Source organism: Camelus dromedarius, chromosome 12 (assembly GCF_036321535.1).
Source record: "Camelus dromedarius isolate mCamDro1 chromosome 12, mCamDro1.pat, whole genome shotgun sequence".
NCBI classification, from domain to species: domain Eukaryota; kingdom Metazoa; phylum Chordata; class Mammalia; order Artiodactyla; family Camelidae; genus Camelus; species Camelus dromedarius.
In genome coordinates, this window is record NC_087447.1 from 6,045,316 (window position 1) to 6,057,344 (window position 12,029).

A 12,029-nucleotide genomic window follows, 5' to 3' on the forward strand; every position below is an offset into this window, starting at 1 on the left:
AGGGCCCAGAAGAGGAAGGAAGGGTCCAGCAGCTAAGGAAGCCCCTTCCTGACAGCTGAGGGTGGGGCTGGGAGGGCCCTAGAGTCACCCTGCCCTGCTGCTGCAGGTGCACAGCCAGATGTGTGGGTTTACAACGGGAACTGACTACAGCGAGGGCTGCGCCTGCGTCAGCCAGCTTTTGAGATGCCTGGCTGCCTTTCCCAGCAGGGGCCCCGGGGCCACCCCCACTCCACTGCTGGTGCTGAAGCCGCCCTCTCACCCAGGATGGGCACGATTCCCCTTAATTCTTAAACATAACTGTGCCCTTTGCTCATGAAGGCTTGTGTGGCCTCCAGGGCTGGGTGTGAACGCTCTGCTCCACGGGGCCACGGTGCCCATGGGGATGTCCTCCTCTGTCACACAGCCCATCCCTGAGGGCAGTGGCTGGAAAGCCTTCGTTCTTCCCAGCAGCACTAACTGCCTCAGCCCCTCGGGCACTGACACTCAGCAGGCAGTGACCAGTGACCCCCTGGGGACCCTGGTTTCCTCTGTTACAGAAGGAAAGGCCTCGTCCCACAAGGTGAAGCAGGACCCCTGTGGGACCCCAGGACACAGGTGCTGTTTTGCCCTCATGCAAGGTCTCCCATAAGCAGATTCTGTCCCAGCCCCTGAGAGAGGAGACGGGGAGGCCTGGTGGCCCTAACTGTCCCTGGCCCCAGAGGTCACTTACCTTTCTTGTTCTTCTCTTTGGTGACCACAGTCATTGCCATGGTGCCGGAGAGCTGGGCCTCCCCACCATGGGGCAGGCGGGAAACCTGCACTGAGCGGAAGACACTCTTGAGGGTGTTCTTGGAGCTGGCGTCCCTCTTGTCACCTTCCCTCCTCCGCTCCCCAGGGTGGCCCAGCCAGTAGTCCACTTGGAGGCCAATCACGTCCCCATATGGGCTGTTGGGGCTCCTGGAGAATGGGTGACAACAGGGAGGAGGCTCTGCCCTCAGTTCCCAACCACAGGGTGATGGGGTGGGGCGGGCACCACGGGGCTCAGGGAGGGGCACCAGGAGGTGCCGGGGAAGTAGCACCAGTCACACAGAAGTGGCTGGTGTGGGAGTGGAGGGTCAGGCTGATCCGAGGACAAAGCCAGGAGAGGATGAACACCTGGGTCTCCATGAGGGAACAGTGTAAAAAGAGGGAAGCAGGGAGGAAGGAAGCTTTACAAAGGAAAAAAGCACGTATGCACACACGGACACACACACACAGATACACACACAGATACACACACACACACACAGATACACACACACACACACACACACACACACACACACACACTCTCTCTCTCGCATACACCCAGCAAGCAGGGCCAGGGCAAAACCCCACCGGGACGGGGGAGGTTAAGAGGGCAAAGGCGGAAGCACCTTGGCGGCTCTGGAGCAGCCCCGGGAGAGCTGATGGATGCCGGCCTGCGGCTTTCTCTTATTTATGGCACTTCTAGCTCAGGGATAATTTTAGCTCTGAGGGGAAAAAGAGCCGATGTTTCCTTGAAAGGAGGCGTCAGACACAATAGGTACACAGGCTACAAAAGTCATCTGACATTTCTCTTTCTGCTTGGATTCAGTGGTTCTGTTAAAAAACAAGCTTAAACTGGATGGGAAAGGAGGCGAGGTAAGGCTGGTCCCCAGGCCCCCAGGACGCCTGGACCGTGAGGTCACAGCCTGACCTGCCGGAGGTGGGGGCACTTCCTCCTCCTCCTGTGCTTAAGCACGTCAGTGGGAGACCCCGAAGGGAAGTGAGGTGGGAAGCCTGGGCAGGGAGGGTAGGGGCTGGGATTTGGGCTCCACCCCCGAGAACACTCGGTATTCTGCAGGGACCCTGACACTGCCATTGGGGTTCTGGAAAAGCCACTGGCCAGTCCCTCCCTTCCGCTCCTATGCGGACCATCACCAGAAGAGGTGAGGGAAGAAGGAAGGGAAGGATGGAGGAAGCAGCCCCAGGCGCCACTTTCTGCTCTTTCCCACCTCGGAACCTCTCCCCTGGGCCTCTGGGGATTGCCCTGCCCCAGCCTCCCCCAGCCTTCCCTGGCCAGCTCCACAGAGGCCTCCTGACCATCCGACTAAACTGGCTACTTCAGATCCTACAGAAACTCCCTCCCCTCTTCCCAGCCTCCCCAGCTAGAATTTCTCTGTGGCTTTGGCACTGCCAGACCCTAGACTAGGGCTCTGCCCGGCTCGCTGGCCACAACAGCGCTCCAGTGATGGGCAGACTTAGCGCCTGGGGAGGCCAGCCCTCCACGGTCGGGCACCAACACACGTCCTTCTTTCTGCCTCACAACAACACTGACATGGCCATTTCACCTTTACTTTCAGGGAGTCAAAAGGAAGCTTGGTAACTTGTCCAAGTGACAGATTCTTTGCTTGACCACTTTAGTCAGGCTCCTGAACCTTTTCCCAGGCTCATCTGTGCACTTCCTTGTAAAATCCAGGTGTCGCCAGAACCCCCCGCCCTCCATTTCTGGTCCCCCGGTATCTGATCAGGCTCCTCCACTGCCCTCAGGAGTGTCTACAGCAAGAGCTGTTTGGTCAGAATCAGAATTCCCCTCACCCCTGTTCCTCCTAGTGATCGTCCAGCCCCTGCCCCTGCCCCTGCTCCTTGGCTTGGCTCCCACTTGCTCAGGCTGGATCTGGAGTTGAGCCCCACCTCTCTCCCCCATTACTGTGGTCCCTATACCTCCGGCGACTGTTCCCACTGTGAAGGAAGTCTCCCTTACTGTACTTTAACAAGTGCCACTGAATAATAACTTGTTCTTCAACACAAGTCAACACGGTGGACACCACACAAACCACGACTCAAATCCTGATGTGTCTGACTCTCCTGCCCACACTCCTTCTACAAGACACACACACAGAACTTTACAGTCTACAAAGGGCCTCTCTGCCCTTTCTTTTCTCTTTCTAATGAGGGCACTGGGGATTGAACCCAGGACCTCGTGCTTGCTAAGCACGCACTCTACCACTGAGCTCTACCCTCCCCCATCTCTGACCTTTCTCATTCAACCTTGTAACTGTGAGACAGACAGGGCGGATGGTATCTGCACTGCAGAGCTGTCTGGTGACTTGCGTGGCTAGTGGCCCACCTTTACTGTTCTCACCACCCCATTACTATCTAAGCCCAGAGTGCCGTCACTGTGCTGTAGGCTGCAGGGAAATCTGAGTTTGCTGCCCTGACGGAGGGACGGGGAGAGAGCCTTACCCCATGACGGCGAGGGCACTGCTCATGGACGGGGAGGAAGGAGGGGTGGCCGTGGCGTCTCGGCTCAGGCCCGAGCTGGAGGGCGGTGATGTGGAGGGCACAGTAAGACTGACCACAGGTGAGTCATCTCCATCGCCTGCCAGGGGGACAAACACAGTCGGCCAGAGGAAAACGCCCCTGCCCGCTGGTGGCAGGGAGTCAGGGTGCCCTGCCCCTGTCTCAGCTGCAGCCTGCGCTCCTTCCGGCCTCTGACTCCTCACCACCACCCCCGGCCACTGTGTCACCTGGGGAGCTCAAGCTCTAACATAACCTAGGGCACCGGAAGCCTTCGCCTTCTGGCCTGCTGGACCAGAGAGGAGGCCGGGAAGGCACCACCCTCCCTCCGCAGAAGCAAAGGGGCTCCAGGCTCACCTGTAGTGGAAGGAGAGTCTTCAACCAGACCCACCTTCACCACCTGGGAGGGACAAGAGGCACTGCATTAGGTCTTCCCACCAAAGCCAGACTCGTCCTGATCCAGCTGGAACAGACGGCGGGCGTGACAGCCACGACTGCATGGCATTTGATCACAAGCTTTAAAAATCCTTGCAGATCCAGAGCAGCCCAGACCATTAAGAGGTGTGAAAAAACCCAGTTGCAAATAGTGAGGTGGGGCACAGGAGACCTCAGCTTTCCTCTGGGGATACGGGCAAGGCCACTTTGAGGACAGGAACCATTTTCGTCTCCTGATTTTACTTCTAAGATCACGTGGGCAGGAGGCCATCTTCTCATGTTAGAGAGAGAGACGGGAGGACTGAGAAAGCCCAGGCAGACAGGACTGGGTGGTGGGTGGGGCTGCATGCTACATCACGCCCAGTGAAGATGCTCGTGTGCTGACAGCAGGTCCCTCCTTTCCAGACTTCCTGGAATCTGGAGGGATACTGATGAGGCGGGGGCCCTGGGTACTGGCCCCTACCCCATGGCAGGGGTGTCAACTTCAGCTTTCCAAACAATTTGCAATTCCTTTTAGAGAATTCTGGGAAGGATAGAGGGGGCCCTCCAGTGGCCAGCAAAGGGCACAGCTAGAAACAGACAATGTCGGGGCTGGGGCCTGAGGTGACAGGTGACTCCTGTGACCTCCCAGGCCCAGGCCCAGCACCGGGCAGAGCCAGGAGGTCACGGAAGCTGGACCCTGGGAGCTGGCATGGAGTGGAGATCACACACAGATGGCTCCCTCAAGGCTGATCAGAGCACAGTGCTGCTATTCACTGAAATTTGTCCCAAATTCTCTACACATCCTTATTTTAATTCCCGGAAAGTAACACACTGATACTGTGAACTTCCTGGATATGACTATCCTCTCTCCTGGCTCCCCTGGTGTTGCACGAGGCTGCCAGCTCCTCTGTTGGTTTGTCTGAATTTTTAATTTTTTTCTCTCTCTCTCTTGCTGTGAGGCCAGAATGGCAGAGACCCACAGCTCCACAAAGATGTGGGTCAGACTGCCAGCCCGGCCCAGGCTACGGCCGTGGTCTGGGGGCCTCCAACGTGGCTGCCCCAGAGGCCGACAGGGACTAAACGATCAGCCAGACAGGAGGATTTCCAAGGCAGGAGAAGGGGCTAACAAATCCCCCCAGGCTCACGCATCTCCCAAGATCACTCGAGACACCCAGAATCTGGGACAAGCAGAGAACAGGGACAGTGGAAGCTGGGTCCCTCACCTGCACGTGCCCTGTGTCCTCTAGAAGCTGGGAGGGAGCCTCAAGGAGGCTGTAGGAAAAGATACAAGCTGATTTGGAAGAGAAACTCAATTGTTTCATAAATGGAAATCTGAGTTTTTGGCTGTGCTTCCGTGTTGTGTTGTGGCCCCAGGAAGGCGTCAGCTCTGACCCCTCTGGGCTCCTGCTCTTGGTCGGTTTCTGCCTTGTAGCCCAGCTACAGTCGCATGAAACAAACGCCAGTACCACCTGACACCAAAGACACCCAAGAGGTTTTCCCTTAATTTTCAAAACCCACTCATGTAGAGATTCTCCCTCGACTCAACAGGAGGGGAAGAGGAGCCCCTTCCTCTCGGTGGGCTGCTGGACCTGGGAGACAGAGACACAGATTTCTCAGCCCTCTCCTCAGAACATGGTCCATCACTGTTTCTGATTTCCCTGGCGCCTGCAGAACCAATGCCCTGGACATCGCTTCCGAGGCCAAGGCACCGAGCTCAGCGCCTGGCGAAATAAACATGAGGTGCCAGAGGAGAGCCGGGGTGGCCTACGGCCCAGGAGCAGACACTCAGAGAACAGCCTAGAACCTGCCTGGCCCAGGGCTTCGCCAGCTCGGCACTCCTGACACTCAGGGCTGTTCCGTGCACCGCACTGAGCCCCCACCCACTAGATGATGCTGGGAGCACCCCCAGCCCTGCCGCTGACAACCAGAAGTGTCTCCAGACACAGCCAGATGTCCCCTGGGAGCAAAATCACCTCCAGATGAGAACCACTGTCTAGCTGAGTCTTGTGTGTGTGCGCGCAGGACAGGGAGGCCAGAAGAACAGTGGGGCACAGAGTGGGGGTCGGTACTCACGCCAATGAAGGGGATAAACTTCTGATACGAGTCTTCATCAGGGCTGTTGGGAGAGACAAGAAACTTTACGGTTGGTAGGTGAGCGCTGGGGACACAAACTGTCCTTACTTTATTGTGGCTCTAAGGGAGACCAGACACTGCATGACATCTTCCCATCAGGCCTCAGGATGGCAGAAGGAGCCACCTAATAGAGGTAAAAGACCTGAGTCTGCACATCCCACCCCTGCTCTGCACCGAGGGGGCATCCACCCGGGGGGGGGGGGGAGGCTGGCCCAGGGCAAGGAAGGGAAGGCCTGGGTGGGAGGCAGTGAAAAACAGTCTTTCACATTCTCTTGGGTTCCTCCAGAGGGAAACGGGGTGGGGAGAAGGAAAGTGTCAAAAAGCAAAGAAAACCGAAGATTTAGCTAGCCCCACCACCATTTTTAAGAATCCCCTCAGTCAGACATACAACTTGTGCCTGCAGGTCAGCATGGCTTCGGCCACAGGAAGCTGGTGTGTCACGCCCGCCCCGTTGACATACTGCATCACCCGCCCCACCACGTCCAGTTGCTCTGCAGAAAAGCCAAGAGAAGAATGAACGCTGATTTATTTCAGCAGGAAACCCTCTTAGAGAGCCCCCTTCATAAGACTCATCAGAAGACCCTAGGAGCTGAGGCAGAGACAGGGCTCGTGGTTTCCCAGGCTTGCCACGCTCCAGCCTCTGACTTTGCTCAGAGCAATTTTGGAACCAGGAGCAGCCCCTCCACCCCTTGCCGGTCACTTCCTGCGAGGTCTAGGAAGCATCACCACCTCTCGGCCTTGCAGAGCCCGAGCTGGCTCTCATCCCTGCCGCCCTTACTCTGTATTTCAGGAAGAGACATGGTTGGTGGAGTGTTATTCATTTATCAACAGACACTTAGGAACTATTCTCTGCTTCTTATATTTGATCTCTACAACCAGATATTTCCTGCCACCACCCCCTCACAGCCTTCCTTGTTTCTAGATGTGCAGAGCAAACGGCAGAGACTAAACACAGCAAGAGCGGAAGGGCTGTGCTTAATGGGCCGCCTCTTAATAAATACTGAAAAAATGAGCTTGCAAAGTGATGGGGAGGATGAATCACAGTGGGGAAGAGCAGCATGTGCCCAGGCCTCTGCCTGCAGCCAAGCCCACTCTCCCTGAATCAGGCCACCTGCTGTCTCCGTCACTTAGGAGGGGCGCTTACCTGACACCGGGGGCTCTGAGCGACTGAACAGATCTCTCCAGCCAGAATCAAGGAAGGTGCTGCTATATCTACTGTCCACGGAGCCCAAGTATTTTGCCACTGGGTGAGAACCTGGTAGATGGAAAACAGAAAGGCGGGCTAGTTAGGGAGTGGAACGATGCCCCGGCGCCACCATCCCGCTTCAGGTGCGGGCTCTACCGCATCTTTACCGAGGGGAATGATGAGAAAGCGCATGTAGCCCAGCCAGTCGGAGGTCTTGCTGGCCAGCGACTTGACAAAGAACCGGAGGATGGAGCTCAGGTAGCTCTGGCCGCCCACCGCCGCCACCTTCACCGGTTTCGGCATGGAGGAGTTGCAGTTGCAGCTGGGGAGCAAGGGGAAAGGCGAGCTCACGCTCAGGCTGGCCAGCATCCTGCTCAGAGGGATGCCCTAAGCTCAGACTTTACCTGGTCTTCACAGCCCACAGGGGAAAACAGACCAATAAACAAAAAATGCAGAGAGAGGCAATTAACCAGAGTGCTTCTGCAACTAAGAGAGAAATCCAGGATCAGAGAGGACAGGGAACTATCTGGAAGGAAGACAGAACTGGCTGAAGCTAAAGGGGAGACAACTTGGCAGTACCCCTGGGGGTTGGCAGGGGACCTGAGCCCAGATACCAGGGATGCCCGCGGCTCTTTTTCCCGCGGGCAGGGACCTGGGGCCCCGGAGGTCCTTGGGAGGGAAAGCCCCAACTCTGGGTAGTCAGAGGGACAGGAGTCAAAAGTCTTTGTAAAGCCTTGAGCTCTCTCTGCCTGGCCTTCCTCCTTGTGGGTTTAAGAAGAGGACGAGACAAGTCAAGGTGTGGCAGGAGACCAGGCAGGGAGGCAGGCGGACATTTTTACCCCTGACCCTCTGGGGCCAGCACAGGCGTTGGAGCACCACGGCCTGCCGCTGCCTGACCAGGTACCCACTGAAGATCCATGGTCTGATGAGGCCAGGAAGTCCTGCCATTGCTTGGAAATCGGGGTGGGAGGATGAGGTCAGAGGGAGCCCCAAAGAGCAGGAGAGAAGCCAAGCCCTTACTAGCGCTGGATACGGGTGAGCAGGGCGGACAGCACAGCCTGGACCTCCACCGTGGAGCAGGTGCAGACGACGGGCTTCCGCTGGTCCTGGAGCAGCTCCGCCACATACTGGGGGCCGGGGAGGGAGAGGAGCAGGGACACAGGTGAGGCCAAGCAGGAGGGACACTGCTTCCCTTCAGCGCCAAGAGGGCGGGCAAGGCCCAGAGTGAGCTGCAGGGCCTGGCCCGCTGTCCTTCAGACCACAGCTGGGCACAGGTCAGGCTTCTGGCTGCCAGTGAGGAGAGGTGGGGCCAGACACCATGGAGATGGGCGCACTAGGAAATGCAGGGAGACTTAGGAAAGATTCCACATCGCCTCTGCGGCCCACACTCAGGGGTGGCGGGGCCCCTGGGAGAGAGGGGTTCTGGCCCTGGGACCTAACCAGGTGGACAGTGGGGAGCGGAACGGCCAGGGGGCTGCACTGTTGCTCTGCCCCTTCTGAAGGACCTTCGTGGGAACTGGGGCACCTCTGGCATCTCCAGCACTTTGTGCTTCTCCAGGTACCTTCCTTCCATCATGCTGCCTGACACGCACGGCCAGGGAGGAAAGTGTGATAGGAAATATTATTGCTTTTTTACAGATAAGGAAACAGGTACAGAAAATTAGTTATTTAAGGTCCCCCGGGCTAGAAAGTGATGGAACTGGGACTAGAGCCCAGAGCTGTGGGCTCAGTTCAGGGGAGGAGGGGTGCGAGACACGGGTGTCACTTCCTATTTCCACACGGCCTGCCTTTCTAATCGCACACCCTGGGGTGTCTCTTGCTCCCCTGAATCTCTCCTCCCCAGCCTTAGGGTCTTCAGTGCCTTACCTGGCCCTGCCAATCAGCAGTATTCACAAGGATGACATTTTCTGGGAGGGCTGCATCTGACACCAGGATCTGATTCAGTTGGTCATATACAACCTTTCTTGGAATCTGCAGGGACAAAAGTGTCTATTGGGCAGTCCCCAGGGAGCCTGAGGGTGAGGATGGCCAGCAGAAGCTGTGGAGGAGAGCTGGTATCCCACTGGCCAGACCAACTAAGCAGAGAGGGGCCTCAGAGCACAGGCTCAGCACCCCGTTCTGAAGGGCCTGGAGGGTGACGATGTGGAGGGGGCAGGAGAGGAGGAGGGAGGTGACGGTGAACAGGTGTTCACAGGACTGGAAATGAGGGCAGCCGGGAGAGAAGTAATGAGAGCGGCAATCAGCGCTGTGTGGCAGCCCTCCTGTCCCAGGGAACAAAAGTATTTCAGAAACAGTGATTAACAAGAAGGAAGGACAATGTCTCGCCCTGGGCACCGGGCTATTCTAGTCTCGGGCTCGTTTTCAGCTACTTGAGAGCGTCAGCTCAGGGAGCCACGCTGGCACAAACCGTCCTCCCGGGGATGTTTATCAGGGAAACGGACAGGCCTGCTGTTCACTCGAGAAAAGCAGGAGCCGCGTGAGGCCCGTCGGGCGGGAGCGTCCTCCGCTGAGACCCTGCCTTCCCGGGGCCCGGTTCCTTCTGCGCGCCTGTTCCGGCCCACTTTCGGGTCTTCCAGTTAAAATGCTCTCACACTGTCGAGGTGCCAGTTTGAACCCTTGTAACCGGCCCACAGCAGTACTAAGGGTATCAGGGCTCTGGTCAGACGTCTGGCGAGGTCTGATGGGGCTGTCCCCTAGAACCGCTGTCACCACAGTCCCCAGTCAGGTCTGATGGAGGCAGTACCAGCCAGAGGTGTGCACCTGCCACTGCCAGCATCTCCAGCTCCCTCCTCTGCTCCCCGCAATCAGCAGAGGTCGATTCCACACTAGTAGTATGACCAGTACGTCAGACTTCTCTCTTTAGGTCTGTCTTCAAGACCTTAGTCAGAGCAGTTCAAAGCACCCCCCCGTCCTCTCCCCTTCACCGCCAAGGAAGAGGACAGAACAGAGCTGAAGTCCAAGGGTGCCCGGGGGTCCAGGGGCTGGGGTACCTGTGTGCTGTGGCCCAGGTCGGGGGACCGCTCGCTGTCAGAGCTGTTGGTCCTCTCACTCAGGGGCTTGGAGAGCTGCCGCTCCTTCAGGGGGGTGCTTCTCTTCTGCCGGGGGGTGTGCACCCCGTCCACTTTGCTGCCAGAGATGTGGAAGGAAATGGTTAAATAGCCCTCTGACCCAAAGCCAGCAGTTGCCAGCCCCCTTTCCAAGGCCACCCTTGCTGGCCTCAACACCACCCTGCGCTTCAGTCTTCTAGGCATGAGCACCTGGGAGAGGCAGAGCCCTGGAGGTCGGTTCTGCTGGACTTCATGGGAGTTTTGACTTTCTCCGGCACAACCAGACTGGCACTCACGTCTCCAAACATGTCCTGGTCAGTGATCTCCTGCCATGGAAGAAAGGCAGCGGTGAGGGTTTTACTCTGAACGCAGGAGCCACGAGGCCTATTGCCGTCAGGAGGGAGTCAGTCCCTTGGTCCTTGTCAGGAAGCCCATGGTTCTAAAACTCCCTCACCCGATGAGGACACCATCACCGTTTAGTTTAACTCGGTGCATCCGCCGTGCCAGGCACTGACTCTTGCTACTCAATCCATCCCCTAAATCTATGAACCACCTGTTGGCGGGCAAATCAGGGCTGATGATCTAGCATCTCTGTGGGAAGGAGAGCATTTTACTCAGGCGGTGAAGTGGCTGGAATTCCATTTTGAATCGTCCACTGTGCAGTGTGGACCAAAGTGGGGACAAGAGTGGAAGCTGGGTGACTCAGATTACGGGTAAACTAAAGTAATCTCAAATCCAGCCCAAGGATTTGTCATACACCAGACCCTGAATGCAGCATTATTTACTACGGGAAATGTAAGCCTAAAGCAATTCTTCCTCGGGCCCCATTCGACTAGCAGCTCTCACTGTGAGGTGATGCACCGCATACCACCAGACGGCGTCAGGTCAAGCTCTCTGCTCCCTCCCACCCGCTGGGCGGGGCCTCCACTCCCACTGGATGAACTTCCGCAGAACCTCATTGTCCTCCCCCCATGGAATCGCTCTGTCCTCCTGGGCCTCACAGAGCCTCTGCCCCAGCTGCACCCCGGCTGGCTGTCCTCCAGAGACCAGCATCACACGTGCAGCCGCACAGCCAATGTGTGTGGGGTTTCCACTGTTGTGGCATGGAATCGACCACTGCACCGATGCATCCTGTGTGCTCCTGAGCAGCAACAGGAGCTCTTAGAGGAAGCAGCTGACTAGTAACCGCTTGGAGGTTTAACGCTGGGGGCTGTCTGGCCACTGTAAGAGCAACACTGGAGGAAGGGGCGGTTTTGCAGGGGAAGATACTGGCCATATTCTCTCAGAAGTAAATGAAGGTGACAGAGAGTGAGAAATTATCCAAATTAGCATTTGACCAGATCTAGTTAAAGGGCAGAATGGGGACACTTCTGGGTTGCTGGTTTGGGGAGAAATCTTTATTCCCTGGGTAAGGATTTCAGAAGAGAGTGCAGGACATGCCCAAGTCCACAGACTCAGGCACAATTTTCAGGGTGGTCCTGAAGGGGTTTTGCCTTTATTTCTTAAGGTACAAAAAACGATTTTAAACAGCTGAAACAGGAGACTGAACCATACATACCAGAGTGTCTGCTTCAGTCAAGCTGTCATCTTGATTTTTAATCCAAGCAGATTTGACTTTTTCTAGAGCAGCCAAATCCATCTGCAAAAATTATAATGATTAGTCATCACCAAATAACTACCACTCTAACTTGTTTTCTATGTCCCTTAGAAGCTTAAAATACTTTCACTTAATCTGAAGACCACATAATATCCTTGGGACTTTCATCTTATAAGCAGTATGTTTTTGTGAAAACTGAGCTTCAGAAGACTGTTATTTTGCCATCATTAAATCAATAATAACACAGTGAGATGCAGAACCCAGAAATTCTGACTCTCACAAGATGTCCCCAGGGGAGAGCAGCTCAAAGTTCAGATGGCTTTGCTGTGCGATCCATCAGTCTCAACCATGGATTCGGGAAACACCTCGC

The 12,029-nt window shown here is 56.3% G+C and overlaps 1 protein-coding gene across 5 annotated transcripts in view; it reads right to left on the minus strand.

Moving 5' to 3' along the window:
* Positions 1–12,029, minus strand: part of PACS1 (phosphofurin acidic cluster sorting protein 1) — a 130,545-nt gene that overhangs the window by 1,795 nt on the left and 116,721 nt on the right. For 4 of the 5 annotated variants that reach the window (XM_031447918.2, XM_064492106.1, XM_064492108.1 and 1 more), the window contains exons 11-22: positions 11,621–11,701; positions 10,273–10,388; positions 10,006–10,141; positions 8,882–8,986; positions 8,036–8,142; positions 7,183–7,337; positions 6,974–7,084; positions 6,218–6,320; positions 5,770–5,812; positions 3,637–3,679; positions 3,226–3,361; positions 710–936 (exon numbers count right to left, since the gene is read on the minus strand). In XM_031447918.2, the coding sequence (XP_031303778.2) occupies positions 710–936; positions 3,226–3,361; positions 3,637–3,679; positions 5,770–5,812; positions 6,218–6,320; positions 6,974–7,084; positions 7,183–7,337; positions 8,036–8,142; positions 8,882–8,986; positions 10,006–10,141; positions 10,273–10,388; positions 11,621–11,701 (1,363 nt within the window). Of the gene's footprint in view, positions 1–709; positions 937–1,394; positions 1,491–3,225; positions 3,362–3,636; positions 3,680–5,769; positions 5,813–6,217; positions 6,321–6,973; positions 7,085–7,182; positions 7,338–8,035; positions 8,143–8,881; positions 8,987–10,005; positions 10,142–10,272; positions 10,389–11,620; positions 11,702–12,029 lie in introns of those variants that run through there. The other variant, XR_010383295.1, reaches the window with a different exon arrangement.